Raw genomic sequence first — 13,401 nt, forward strand, 5'->3', positions numbered from 1 at the left:
ACTCTTACTTTTACTTATCGATAAAGCGCCTCAGTGATACTTGCTATTGGAGAATTTCAATAAAGCCGTGCTGTTCGGATTGCAGGACGCACCCGCAATCCCTAGAGCATCGCTATCACATTGGAACTTCGACTGAGTCGATGTGAACTGCATACTGCGAAGGTGGCGAACAGTAACCCCATGTTTTAGCTTTCGTGTTGATTCGCTTGGCCCGCTGTTTAAATCACTTCGTCCTCCCTCACTCGACGACGGACTCAAACGACGAGAACTTGGTCCAAGACGCTTCCTGTATTTGTGCGCAAGGTGCGACTGCATCATCCGTCGCTGGTTTGGATCGATGTCTTTCTTGTCCAGCAACGCTATGACGTCAAGGCAGCACGTGAGCTCAGTTTCAACCCCGTGTTTCTAATCGCAGGTGGGCCTACCTAAGCGTGTGGAGGAGAAGGTAATGGTTTTTTCACGGTACTTTGGGGTTCCAGTAACCTCGTTGCCTCGTAGATCCAGTTCTACCAGCGACGAGACGCCACCAACTAGCGCAAAAACCTCTTCCAGGTCGCTGATGAGGTTCTTGGAAAGGTCAAGTTGCTCTAAGCAGCGCAGTAGGGTAAGCGACTTAGTGGAGACCACACGGCAATTGGAAAGATCCAATACTCGCAGAGATCCCTGCAAGGTCAGTATAATACCGTCAGGTAATTTCTAAACAGCCATCAAAGAGTGCAGCAACGACCTTACCGCCACGGCCAGGATCGTGTCCTCTTCGAACAAAAACTGCGTGTCAAGAGGCACATGTTGATTCGCCAAGTACAGTTCCTGCAACCGCGAGCAAGTCGTCAGACCCTCGAGCCGCACAATGCTATTTTTCTCGAGGTACAGCTTCTCTAGTAGCCTCAGAGGCTCCAGATTCTCAATTCTTTGCAAGCAGTTGCCTTGTAGATGGAGGTGGGTAAGCTGTGGAACCACGTCGAGGTTCTCGATAACCTCTATCTCGTTGTCATAGAGGTAAAGCACCTTCAAATTGGGGCAGTAGTGCAGGTTCTGGATCTTACGGATAGCATCAGTGTTATTGCCACCTTTCATTAAGGCTTTGCTGGCATCTCCGTTGAGTGCCAGGTGCGTGATCCGCTTGAGGTAGTGAGAGAGATGCTCCTTCTTGCCCACACTGAGCTTGGTGGCACTCAGCAACACCTCGAGAGAGATCTCCCTACCGCCAGTGCGTTGCGTTAGGGCATCGTGCTGGTTGCTGTTGGCGTCCAGGCTCTGCATGGTTTCACGAGCTTTGGGAAAATGAGACACTTCAACTTGTCGGTGGTATTAATAACCCCTACTCAGAGATGTCTATTGATAGGCAAGCAGGCGGTTACATTATAGCAGCGTCCCTGTATACCAGCGTCCCCACCTGGAGCTCAAATGTAAAGCGGGGAGAGACGACCAACAGACAAGAGCTACCTCCACTTAGTTTTGGACCCCAACATGGGAGAGGAATGGTATCTGCCACGCACTTGTTGTCAGATGGCGAAATGTGTTCTGTTGTGGCGCTGTTTTAGCATCCGGTGGTAGTAGTCTACACACTATGCGACATGAAGGTTTTGGATTGGCCGAAATGGGCTTTCTCGAATCGTTTGGCAGCATTTTCGAAGACTTTTGACCAATCATCCCCTTTACACCAAACCTTTTTGACTAATCGGAACTCGCCACAAAATTTGAATGGCGCGCAGCGATGGCGACCCCCCATTTGCTTTTGAGAGCAAGAAGCCCCAAGGAAGAAGAACGGAGCAACAAATATGGCGGAAGGTTCGTCTCTGCGCAATACTCAGCACTGAAAACCCGCACGCCGTCACATCAGCAAGAAAGGCCATCTACTGGTCCGTCTTCTCGTGGCGCACGCGTGGCTCTACGTGCTTTCCAGCCTTCTTTGGATGAGCAAACGCTTTGACTGACGTGGCCTGTATCTCGTTTTGTCAACTCATAGGAAGATCTACATACGTGCCGCCGCACATGCGTGGAAGCGGCGGCGGTGGCGACCGCGGCGACGACGATCGTCGTGGAGGCTTTGACGACCGTCGCGGCGGCTACGGCGGCAATGAACGTCGAGGCGGATCACGTGAACGCGGCTACGGAAACCGCAGCGGCTCTCGCGAGCGTGGCGATGGCCCTCCTCGTGCGACGAACTCGCGATGGTCTGGATTTGAGTCGGAACGTCGAGACGACCGCCGAGGAGGCTACGGTGACGACCGTCGTGGTGGTTACGGAGGCGGAGGCGGCTACGGTCGCGGCGGCGGCGGCGGTGGCGGTGCCCGCGTGAACGAACTAGGCTACCACGGCGACGTTCGCCGCAACGAACGCCTGGAGCACGAGCTGTTCGGTGACGCCAAGTCGTCCGGTATTAACTTTGACAAGTACGACGACATTCCAGTTGAGACGAGCGGCGAGAACGTGCCCGATCCGGTCACCGAATTCGCGGAGGAGCAACTCGGCCCCGAGGTTATCCGCAACCTGGAGCTGTGCAAGTACTCGAAGCCCACACCCGTGCAGAAATACTCGATCCCGATTGGTCTGGCCGGACGTGACATGATGGCATGTGCCCAGACAGGTTCTGGTAAGACGGGTGGCTTTCTGTTCCCCACGCTAGCGGCCATGCTGCGTGTGGGCGGCACGCCTCCACCCGACGTCGGCCACGGCCGCTCGCGCAAGATTTTCCCGGCCGGTTTGATCCTGTCGCCCACGCGTGAGCTGGCGTCTCAGATCCACGACGAAGCGAAGAAGTTTTGCTACTGCACGGGTATCGCGCCCGTTGTTATCTACGGTGGTGCAGAGGTCGGCCGTCAGTTGCGTGAGTTGGAACGCGGTTGCGACCTGCTTGTGGCCACTCCCGGCCGCCTTGTGGACCTGATGGAGCGTGGCCGTATCTCTCTGTCATGCATCCGCTTCTTGATTCTGGACGAGGCCGATCGAATGCTGGACATGGGTTTCGAGCCCCAGATTCGCCGCATTGTCGAGCAGGAGGACATGCCTCGTGAACGTCAGACCTTCATGTTCAGTGCCACGTTCCCGTGTGAGATCCAGCGCCTCGCGTCCGACTTCCTGCGTGATTACATTTTCCTGACGGTTGGCCGTGTCGGCTCCGCTTCGAAGGATGTGAAGCAGACAGTGGAGTACATTGAGCAGTACGACAAGGAGGACTACCTTGTGCGTTTCCTGAACCAGGTGCAGGATGGTTTGATCTTGGTGTTCGTGGAGACCAAACGCGGCGCTGATTTCCTGGAGGACATGCTGTGCCGTGAAGGCTTCCCGGCCACGTCAATCCACGGTGACCGCTCGCAGCGTGAGCGTGAACAGGCCCTGGCCAGCTTTAAGTCGGGCCGTACGCCCGTGCTGGTGGCCACTGATGTGGCTGCCCGTGGTCTAGATATTGATGGTGTGACTCAGGTTATTAACTTTGACCTGCCCAACAACATCGACGACTATGTCCACCGTATCGGCCGTACCGGTCGTGTGGGTAACGTGGGTTACGCTCTCTCGATGATGAACGAGAAGAACCGTAACATCGCTCGTGAGATGTACGAGCTGATGGCGGAGAACGGCCAGGAGATCCCGGCCTTCCTGGACCAGATGGCCAGCAGCGGATTCCGTGGTGGAGGCCGCAGTGGCCGTGGCGGCCGTGGTGGTCGTGGCGGCTCTCGCTTCGGTGCTAAGGATTTCCGAAACGAAGAGCGTGGCGGTGGTGGAAACCGTGGTGGCAGTGGCGGCTACGGCGGCGGCTTCGGTGGAGGCGGTGGCTATGGCGGTGGCTACGGAGGCGGTGGCGGCGGCGGTGGCGGCTACAGTGGTGGCGGCAGTCGCGGTGGTGGCTCCCGCAGCGAAGACAACAGCGCCTGGTAACTTAACGGGCGGCACGAAGATGGCAAGCAGTTGTCCGCCATTAGAAGACTTGGAGCAGTGAGCGAGCGATGTCGTGGAGCTCCTCTATTTTTCATAGCGCGGAGAGTCGGAAGAAAGCTTCCTTCGATGTACAAGTAACGTCAGGTGCCCTCACAAGCCTTGCCCGCCGCTGTCCCTTTTCTGTGGGGCGCTGCGAGCCGGGATATTAGGATGCTTGATGACCATTTTGCTAGCGTGTATTATAAGGCAGCGCTCTTCTTAGAAAATATACCATCTTACCTCAGTGAACAAACACAACAACAGTAACCCGAGCTTGTCCTCCTGCTCGACTCTTAAGCTAAGCAACGTGTAGCGGAGCAGCGTTGGCCGCAAGAGCAAATTGTTGCTTGAAGATCGCAAACGATACGCTTAACGTCAACTGTACACGGAACGTGGGCCCCATGTAACATGGCATGTTCCCCACCTGCAGATCTCCCGCTTAGGCCTTAATAACCAAAGTAAGTCAAGTCAAATTAACAGAGACCGCCAGACTGAGATGACCAAGGTGCCTCGAGCCGTCGTGAACTTCCTGTCCGACACAGTCACGCGCCCCTCTGCCGCCATGCGCCAAGTGATCGCGGCTGCTGAGGTGGGCGACGACATGTTCGGGGCGGATCCGTCCGTAAAGCGGCTGGAAAAGGTGGCGGCCGAGCAGCTCGGCAAAGCTGCTGCGCTCTACGTGCCTTCGTACGTTCGATCCAAATGCGCGATTAAGCTTAAAACGCAACGTTCTCTATGTGCTCTTCTTGCGTTTAGTGGCACCATGTCGAACCTCATTGCCATTGGCACGCACTGCCGCCGAGGGGATGAAGTTATCTGCGGAGACAAGTCCCACATCTTTCTATACGAAGGCGCTGGGGCAAGTGGTGAGCACACCACCGCTATGGATCGTATGCTACGTTAGCTGACTAGAGGTTTCTGTCTTGTCTGATCTCTTCAGCGTACATGGGGGTGAGTCTGCACACGGTTCCTAACCAGGCGGACGGAACGCTGGACATCAAGGACATCCACAACGCAGTTCGGGACGACGACCCGCACTACCCGCGCACGAAGCTCGTTGAGATCGAGAATACGCAGAACACCTGTGGAGGACGGGTCCTACCTCTGTCCTATATCCGTGAGGTCGAACAGCTCTGTCACGAGCGCGATCTTCGTCTCCACGTCGACGGCGCTCGACTGGCCAATGCTAGCGTGGCGTCTGGCACCCCAATGGATGAACTGGTTCGCGGTGCTGACTCGGTCTCGCTATGTCTAAGCAAAGGATTGGGCGCTCCCGTGGGCTCTGTCCTTGCCGGGTCAGAAGAATTCATCCATCAGGCCAAGAGGTTCCGCAAGTCGCTCGGTGGTGGCATGCGCCAAGCTGGTATCATTGCATCGGCAGGGCTGTACGCGCTTGAGAACCAGTTCGATCGTCTCGTGGAAGACCATGTGAATGCGCAGGCACTCGCTCACGGCATCTCCAGCATCCCTGGGGTTGAAACTAACCTGGACACTGTCGACACGAACATTGTCTTCTTCGCATTGACCCCCGACGCCAAGCTGAACGCCACGACGCTGGTGCAGAAACTGGAATCCGAGAAGGGAGTGCTCGTTGGCGCCTACGCCGACGGTAACCGTGTGCGGGCGGTGACCAACCTGCATATTTCCAGCCAGGATGTTGAGTATACCGTGGCGTCGATCCGTGCGCTGTTGAGCTGAGATCATGGCGGCTTGACTCTACGTGCGCATTGATGACAAAAGCGACGGTCTGAATCTTGGTGCTACTCATTTGCTGTCCACATGCGTGTGCTGCACCACTCCTTATCGATCACGACGTAGGGACTACGTCATAGTTCCACCGCACGAATGTTCCTGCTAGTTAGTCTCGGGGGTTTGTATGTGATGCAAAATACTGTAAGGAGCTTGGGTAAAATCTTGTTGGGTATGGAAAGGAAAAGTACATGTAAAACCCGTTTTCGCGTCCTTTTGCTCGACTGTCGTCTATCTTTCTGGTGCTTGTCATGTCGCTGCGATCAGCGCAACTTGCATGCTATTTTCACCAACTCTCGCCCATCTCGCTACGTCAGCATCAGCGCCGCCACCAGCACTTCAGCCTCCCCATTTTCAGACCATCCAGCTCCAGATCAAGACCATGACCGCAACACGCCGCGTAATTAACTTCATGTCGGACACCGTCACGTGTCCGACGCAAGGCATGCGCAAGGCCATGGCAGCCGCCAAAGTGGGCGACGACGTCTACGGCTTGGACCCCACCGTCAAGCAGCTTCAAAAGGTGATGGCCAGCATGCTCGGCAAGGAAGAGGCCATGTTTGTGCCCTCGTACGTACATTGTTTGCTGCTTGGTTCCATTCCTGAAGTTTGCTCATCCCCCTTCTGAACTTTACTCGTCACTGTGCCTCTTCAGTGGCACCATGTCCAACTTGATCGCCATCGGCACGCACTGCCAACGCGGCGACGAGGTCATTTGTGGCAACAAGTCGCACATTTTCACATACGAGGGCGGCGGTGAGTCTCACGCTGCATTTGTCTTTTTTTCTTCTTTTCGCTACGAGACGGGATGCTCACTGCTTCTTCTTCTTCTTCTTCTTCTTCGAATGCACAGCCTACATGGGCGTCAGCTTGGCAACCCTGCCGAACCAGCCGGACGGGACGATCAAGCTTAGTGACATGGCTCACGCTGTCCGCGCCGATGACATGCACTACCCGCGGACGTCGCTCGTTGAGATCGAAAACACACACAACACGTGCGGTGGGCGAGTGCTGCCTCTCTCGTATATCCGTGACGTGGAACAGTTCTGCAAGGATCACAACCTGAGCCTTCACGTAGATGGTGCGCGTCTAGCTAATGCCAGTGTGGCTTCTGGAGTCGCTCTTGAGGACCTGGTGAAGGGAGCTGATACTGTCTCCTTCTGCCTTAGCAAGGGTCTGGGCGCCCCCGTCGGCTCTATGCTAGCTGGATCTGAGGAGTTCATTCATCATGCTAAGCGGCTGCGCAAGTCTCTTGGCGGCGGTCTGCGCCAGTCGGGGATAGTTGCCGCTGGTGCTCTCTACGCACTAGAACACCAGTTCGACCGCCTTGCGGAAGATCACGAGAACGCGAAGACACTTGCACATGGGCTGTCCACAATTGCAGGTATTGAGATCGATGTGGACAGTGTGGACACCAATATGTTATTCTTTAAGGTGTCTTCCGACTTCAAGATCGACACGCCCACGCTAGTGAAGAAAGTTGCAGAGGAGAAGGGAATTATTTTCGGAGGGTACTGGAGAGGTGACGAGATCCGTGCGGTGACCAACTTGCACGTAACATCCGACGACGTGAAGTATACAATTGCTTCCGTACGTGATATTGTTGCGGCCAGCGAGACCAATTTTCAGGTTGCTTAAAGAGCTGGACCTCACGTGACTCGATAAAAAGTTGTCATAGTTCAAGAATCTAAACCTAAGATTATGTTAGAATTCACGGAGAAGACACCACGTGACATATGGAGAATTCTAAGCGTTAACCTTAAGAAACATCTCGTGCCCCGCGAATGGTGATGTGCTTTTAGCGCTCGTCTTGGGATGTTTATCGCCAGGGACCACAATAAGAGAGCGGTTTATCAGCAAGGACCACAAACGAAGCAATTGGCAGATAATGTAGTAGTTTCAAGTAGATCGTCAAAACCTTGCGTGTTCTCAGTCTCCGATTCTCTGGGTGCCGCTCACCACGCCACCGATAGCACCGAGGGAGTTGGCAGTGCGCGGTGTGGTAACAATACCCAGGGCTGTTAAAACCGAGGGAGGTGTGCTGGGCGTTCGGTGCCAAGAGATGAAGCCGTTCGCAGAGGTACGTACGCATTTATTTGCGCTCAATTCATTGTGCATGCACAATACTGTTTGTGTATATCCGCTATTGTGATGGATGGCATCGTACGAGGACGTCGAGCTGTTCCACAAGGTATTTAATGCTATTGGTCATGCTGATTGCCAGCCTCTCACACTACTCCGTCTTGTTAAACGTTCCTCACTGATAAATCCAACATGTTGGCAACTTCTGCTTTATTAAATGTGAATTTGGAAGTTTGAAAAGTACTTAAAGGCTAATTCCCAATACGGTTCGTTCTTCTAGCATTGAAGGAAGAAAGCACTGCAGATATCTAACTATCAACTGCAGCTTCGTATCCGCTATGAATTCCACAGATTGCGAACGGACAGCTGCAACCTACAAGATACTTTCCGGGTTTGATAGGGACGCCAGTTTCCTCGCGTTCCTGGCTGACAATCGTGCATCTCTTGGCATTGTGCCCAGTCTCACCACATTGACCACAGCGGTATTGTTGACGCTTTTTCACTGTTGCTGCACTCAATTGCGAAGCAAAAAACGCGTCTATTGCATGACCATCATCTTCTGCATCGATTGCCTCGTCACCTCTACCACCTCATGCTGCTGTAGCTCGTTCAATTCCTGCGGAGGCAGTAGGCGGAGCATGTAACCTAGGTGTACATCCCTTCCCATTCCCTTCTCCCTTGTTTCGCTCCCGTTTGAATTTGCTACTTCGGTTTGCCTTTTGAGCTGTTCGCTGAAGCGACTGACCGGCCTGTCGATAGTACGGTGGAGGTCTAAGCGCTTGGCTAACTTCATATGCAGAATCACTAGGCATGTGAATTGACAAGGTGGACATCGCCGCATGCAAGTTGGTTACCAAATACGCGCTGTGGAAATACTGTTGGGATCTGTATAGCAAAGGTGTCGCCTTGTTCTCAGAAGCTAGGCGAAAAAAAACAGCTAGAATATGGCGGCACGGGATCTTTAGCTGATCCGACACAACACACTTCGAACAGTGTCCAGACGCCATCTTGACCTCATACAGCGTGGCACACCCTGTTCTTGCTGACGCCCCAAACGCATCGAAGACCAGAAAATTTGGTGCTGCAGCAGGCATCACAGTGAGTTTTCCTACGTTAGCTTGCTCTTGCTTCATGAGTTTCATTGCGTGTGGTATTAAGCCACACCCATCTGCCTTCCATTCTGCAAATAGTGCTACACGCTTGGTGCACACAGCGATCGACCGAAAACAAAATGCACGTAAGGACTCGTATACACGTTGCGTCCGAGCGCCACCCCAAAGTAAGCCGTTATTATCGCCCTCCACGCCGCTTGTTGTTCGAACACCGAAGAGTGGTAAGGCTTTGCCATACGCTTCGATACCAGTCCATTAAGTATGTAGCCAGTTCTGATCTGCGACATTTTCATATTGCCAACTATAGCCCAGCTTGTAGGGTGTATTCTGTGCAGGTAGCTCCAAACAAATTCGTGTACAGTCTTATCTCCGACCACTTTACTGATTGGGTCAGGGTAACTTGCCTCGATGTGAGAAATTGATTAATCAAACGCAGCAGTTGTATGTGAGGCTTGCAATCGAAACACGTCATTGTTGACGTCGGGCTCACTCACACTCAATGACTTAAATTTGTCTATTGTGTTGAAGCGTAAATGAACACAACAAAACTTCAGATGCAGGTTAATTCCCCACTGCGCCAAGACCAGTTGCGCGCCTAACTGCTTGCCTCTGTCCGTGAAGGTGGCGCAGTCGTCAAGGTGGATACCAGCAACTTTACAATTAGTAAAGAACCAAGCAAAATTGTCTATAGTTTCCTTGTGAACGTTGGCTACGGCGACAGGAATGTTTTTCTTATCTCCATCCTTTCCAATAATCGACAAGCACACTCCATTATACTGAAGGTGCTTCATGTGGGCTCCATCCACCTCCAAGACCGGCAACATTGCATCTTGTATGCGTACGATGCTGCCAATAGACAGAAACAAGCGGTACAGTAGAATCGGTTTTGGGAGTCCAATTGAAGACACACGTGCGAGCCAGGATTTCACAACGCGAATGCCTTCAAAAATCCAGGCAACATGTCAAATTCAACTTCAGGGATCAAAGTAAGACTGGCTTTAGCTTGGCGAATAGATCGGTACACGACTGCAGGCTTAGCCCGAAGATTAATACCATCAACTTTGTCTACATTATTTACTACCGAGTGAGCGCTGTGCTGTGATTGTCAAAAATCGCAGCAGTAAAACCAGTGAGCTCTTTAAGTTGCCGCCCGTGTACGTCTAACGAAGTTGTACAACACTGAGAGTGCACCAAATGCAATTAAGATATATACCAAGCTCCAGAGGGTACATGCGCGAGCTTCGTAGCTCGCTTCGGCTTGGTCACGCCGGACTCGGTTTTTGATGCCCTTTTCTTCGTCAAAGCAGCAAACCAGTCACAACCATGTGACGTGCACACAAACGTCTTCATATTCCCGTATGAGTACTTTCTGTAGACGCTCATGTTTGCATTGAGGGCGTAGTCCCTAACGAACGCCCCCACAGCAGCAAGATCACCGAAGAAGGCATGTTGAACGAGCTGGTCTTGGCCATGAAGGCGTATCAAGTCGAGCTTGGTCATGACTAGGGATGAGGAGGTGGGTTTCAGAATTGAGAGGCCTCCACCGTGCGTGTATATCTATAATATGGTACCTACGCCAAGAGCACGAAGACGGCCTCGCTATATTAAGACTATGAACCCCAATGAAATTTATCCTAAGAGAAAGGATCAAACATTTCCGAGCCAAAAATAGGCTGCTTGATTTTATCCTATGGCTCCTTTTGCGATAGGATAAAATTGTCTACATTCACTCTTCATCGCCCCCTTCAACTTAAGCGATTCCGCGCGGATTGCTCCAACAAGCATGGCCGACTCCGATGCTGAAGAATTGCTATCAGAGCGTGAAGATGACGGCGAGCTTGATAGTTCGACCATCTCAAAGTGGAAATGCGTCGAACAGACGTCATTAGAGCTCGGGATTGATGATGTGGAGCAATACCTTCTCGCGAAGACAAGACTAGAGGTCCCCCGGGTGGCTGAGCGTCTGATGGCGCGTATGTACGGCAAACGTTCACGTCCTCTCCAACCTGAACTTCCTGTTAAGGACATCGTACAATTGTGGCTAGATCCGACCGTGCTGATGCTGACAATGCAGCATATCAATGCAAATCTGGATACCAGCGAGTTTGCAACGGTGAATGAAGTAAAAAACATGCTTGAAGTGGAGCTGTGGTTGTGCTTCTACAGTATTTCGCCGACAAAGTTCTATGCTGAAGAAAACAAGAGGTACTATCCTCCTGCAAACAAAGCAATGAATCGTAGGCGATATTACACGTTGTTGAATGCACTTGAGACCCCAAGTGCGGCTATTTCTACTTCTTCAGACTTTTGGAATGCCCCATTTTCACCGGACCGCCATTTATCTCAAGCAATGGATGCATTGCGTCGAGTGTGCTCCGAAATAGGATTTGTAAACGAAGTTTCGATTGCCAGTCTGGATGGTGATTTGCTGAGACTTCGCTCGAAATCGGTTGATGATCTCGGGCTGACGAGAGCTCGAAATCCAGCAGAACGGTAAGCATGTAATGCACATGTTGCTATATATGCTCATAGTACGCACTAACACGATCATGTGCCTAGATTCGGTCCTGTACAACACGGCATCGTGTCGCTGGTCACCGGATTATTCTTGTGAAGTCATGTGGCGTCCAGAGGTGAGACTGTGGTTGACGTGCTGCGAACTCGGATGCGATCGCTCTGTGGTGTATCCACGGATAGCCAAATTAAACTTCCGGGGGTTGTCGTTGCTTTGGATCGTGGATATCAGTCCAAGGAAGTAAACCACCAAATTATGGAGTGTGGCGGCATAGTTATCGGGACTCATAAACGTGATCGCAGCTTTCCGGAAAACTTGGTACTCAGAGGCAGACAGTGATGACGGAGAAAGGTGCCAAAACCACAAAATGGGCTACCATGAAGCACTCTGTCAGATCTACAGAGAGCACTTCTACGATGTGCGCTTTGGCTTATCGTTCTGGGCTTGGTAGTGTTGTACTATGCAACACTTCACTTAAATCGACTGGTCCTGGAAAATGGTCGTATATTCCATTGCCTAGACCACAACAAGCTCATCATGACATCTAAGGAAACGAATTTGCGAGTTTTGAAAGACGTGTGCTTATTCTGACGGAATATCAGAGAACTCCCGACGGGTTTCTCATACGCCAATTTCGCATTACTGGACTTGTTGCAGTTCAGATTCTCCGCGCAATTTTGCTAAGGCTTCTGAGAGTCCTGACGAGCTAGAACAAGTCTCCGAGAATCGGTGCAGTGTTTATCACAACTTGACGCAGCAGACTTCCGTTCAACTGGTGCAGAAAATATTAGGTATTATGACTATTCAATCTCTGGTGCATCCCGATCTTCAACTGGTAGTGAGATTCCATCAGAGTCGGCTCTCAGCACAATGAAAAACAAGGAGTTGCAACAGCTGTGTCGTGAGCAAGGACTCACAGTGTCAGGAAACAAACGTGAGCTTATCGGCCGTCTTTTGAACGGGGAAAGTGACACAAATTCGAAAAAGAACACGATTAAATCTCCCGCTGCAGCGCTACTTAGCGCTTGGTTCTTAGCTCTAATATCGTCTACGGACATGAAAGTTGGACCTAAGAACGAGGAAAACATTTGCTCACGTGTACCAAGGTTTCTTGAAGCACACTCAAACTTTCGCATTCTTCACACGAAGTCTTGTGGTCTGCTTTGTTGGGACGTTGAACGACTGCCACAGCTACGTACCTTTATTGATTTGTGAATATGATGCATGATACAGCCCTGACGAGCGCTGTTTGGCATTTTCTCCGGATGATATCGCATTGGTAACTCGGCCTTCTAGTAATATTTCGTTTTTTGCTGTACTGGAGTATAAAACGAAGCCTAGAGGCAATACTGTCGACACAGAGCGAAATATTGCAGTGCGATGCGGTAAACTCGCAACTGTAGAGCTGAATTCTCATTCTGATAGTCGGTACTTGAAGACGTTGATTTCCGACCAAGGGCACCGATCTCAGCTGCTACACAACATCATTTCTGGGACTCTAAGAGATGGATTCATTGTGTATGCGTCGTCAACAGCAATACTACGTGTCGTTCACGTTGTAATTGGTGACGATATTGTGGATGCTTATCGACTTGCTCTCCGGAATATCAAAAAAGCATGCATGGACTGGATCTACACACCCGACGCTCCCGTACCACCGTTTACAGTAGACGAATTAGGACATTGTGGAGACGTATCAACGCTGAAGCAGCATCTCGCGTTATGGCGAATAGTTGTGGCTAAAACCGAAGAACGTGGAGGCCCACTACCTGCAGCAAAACACATAATCCCCAGCGTGATAGCGATCTGGAATCGAGTCAAAGGAGGAATCGACGTATATTCCCGGTACCTGAAGAATATAAAGCCATCGCACGAGGATTTACCACCCCTCGCTGCTATTTGGCTGCGGTTTTTGATGACTTTAGTTTACAACGCGTTCCAGTCAGCCCAGTTACTCAGCGTACGTTGTACATGCGATCAATACACTGTACATGTACTCATTTCTGCGTATGCTTTGCTTAATTC

General features: G+C 51.6%; 5 protein-coding genes across 5 annotated transcripts; 4 read left to right on the plus strand and 1 right to left on the minus strand.

The window, feature by feature from the left end:
• Window positions 1-30: 30 nt before the first annotated feature.
• Window positions 31-1,263, minus strand: PITG_02855 (uncharacterized protein; the record flags this gene model as incomplete). Its single annotated transcript, XM_002907692.1, has 3 exons — window positions 31-359; window positions 426-663; window positions 739-1,263. 3 exons carry the CDS (start codon window positions 1,261-1,263, stop codon window positions 31-33), a joined length of 1,092 nt encoding a protein of 363 aa, XP_002907738.1.
• A 518-nt stretch (window positions 1,264-1,781) lies between these two features.
• On the plus strand, window positions 1,782-3,879 carry PITG_02856 (DEAD/DEAH box RNA helicase, putative; the record flags this gene model as incomplete). Its single annotated transcript, XM_002907693.1, has 2 exons — window positions 1,782-1,791; window positions 1,970-3,879. The coding sequence occupies 2 exons, from the start codon at window positions 1,782-1,784 to the stop codon at window positions 3,877-3,879; spliced, it is 1,920 nt and encodes a 639-aa protein (XP_002907739.1).
• Window positions 3,880-4,414: 535 nt separating this feature from the next.
• Window positions 4,415-5,616, plus strand: PITG_02857 (L-allo-threonine aldolase; the record flags this gene model as incomplete). The annotated part of the gene is made up of 3 exons (XM_002907694.1): window positions 4,415-4,605; window positions 4,675-4,784; window positions 4,859-5,616. The coding sequence occupies 3 exons, from the start codon at window positions 4,415-4,417 to the stop codon at window positions 5,614-5,616; spliced, it is 1,059 nt and encodes a 352-aa protein (XP_002907740.1).
• Window positions 5,617-6,049: 433 nt separating this feature from the next.
• PITG_02858 (L-allo-threonine aldolase) lies at window positions 6,050-7,305 on the plus strand (the record flags this gene model as incomplete). The annotated part of the gene is made up of 3 exons (XM_002907695.1): window positions 6,050-6,237; window positions 6,323-6,423; window positions 6,521-7,305. 3 exons carry the CDS (start codon window positions 6,050-6,052, stop codon window positions 7,303-7,305), a joined length of 1,074 nt encoding a protein of 357 aa, XP_002907741.1.
• A 3,339-nt stretch (window positions 7,306-10,644) lies between these two features.
• PITG_02859 (uncharacterized protein) lies at window positions 10,645-11,475 on the plus strand (the record flags this gene model as incomplete). The annotated part of the gene is made up of 3 exons (XM_002907696.1): window positions 10,645-10,838; window positions 10,962-11,066; window positions 11,421-11,475. The coding sequence occupies 3 exons, from the start codon at window positions 10,645-10,647 to the stop codon at window positions 11,473-11,475; spliced, it is 354 nt and encodes a 117-aa protein (XP_002907742.1).
• Window positions 11,476-13,401: the final 1,926 nt, after the last annotated feature.

The sequence above is a fragment of the Phytophthora infestans genome, genomic scaffold, assembly GCF_000142945.1.
Source record: "Phytophthora infestans T30-4 supercont1.3 genomic scaffold, whole genome shotgun sequence".
Classification (NCBI taxonomy): domain Eukaryota; phylum Oomycota; class Peronosporomycetes; order Peronosporales; family Peronosporaceae; genus Phytophthora; species Phytophthora infestans.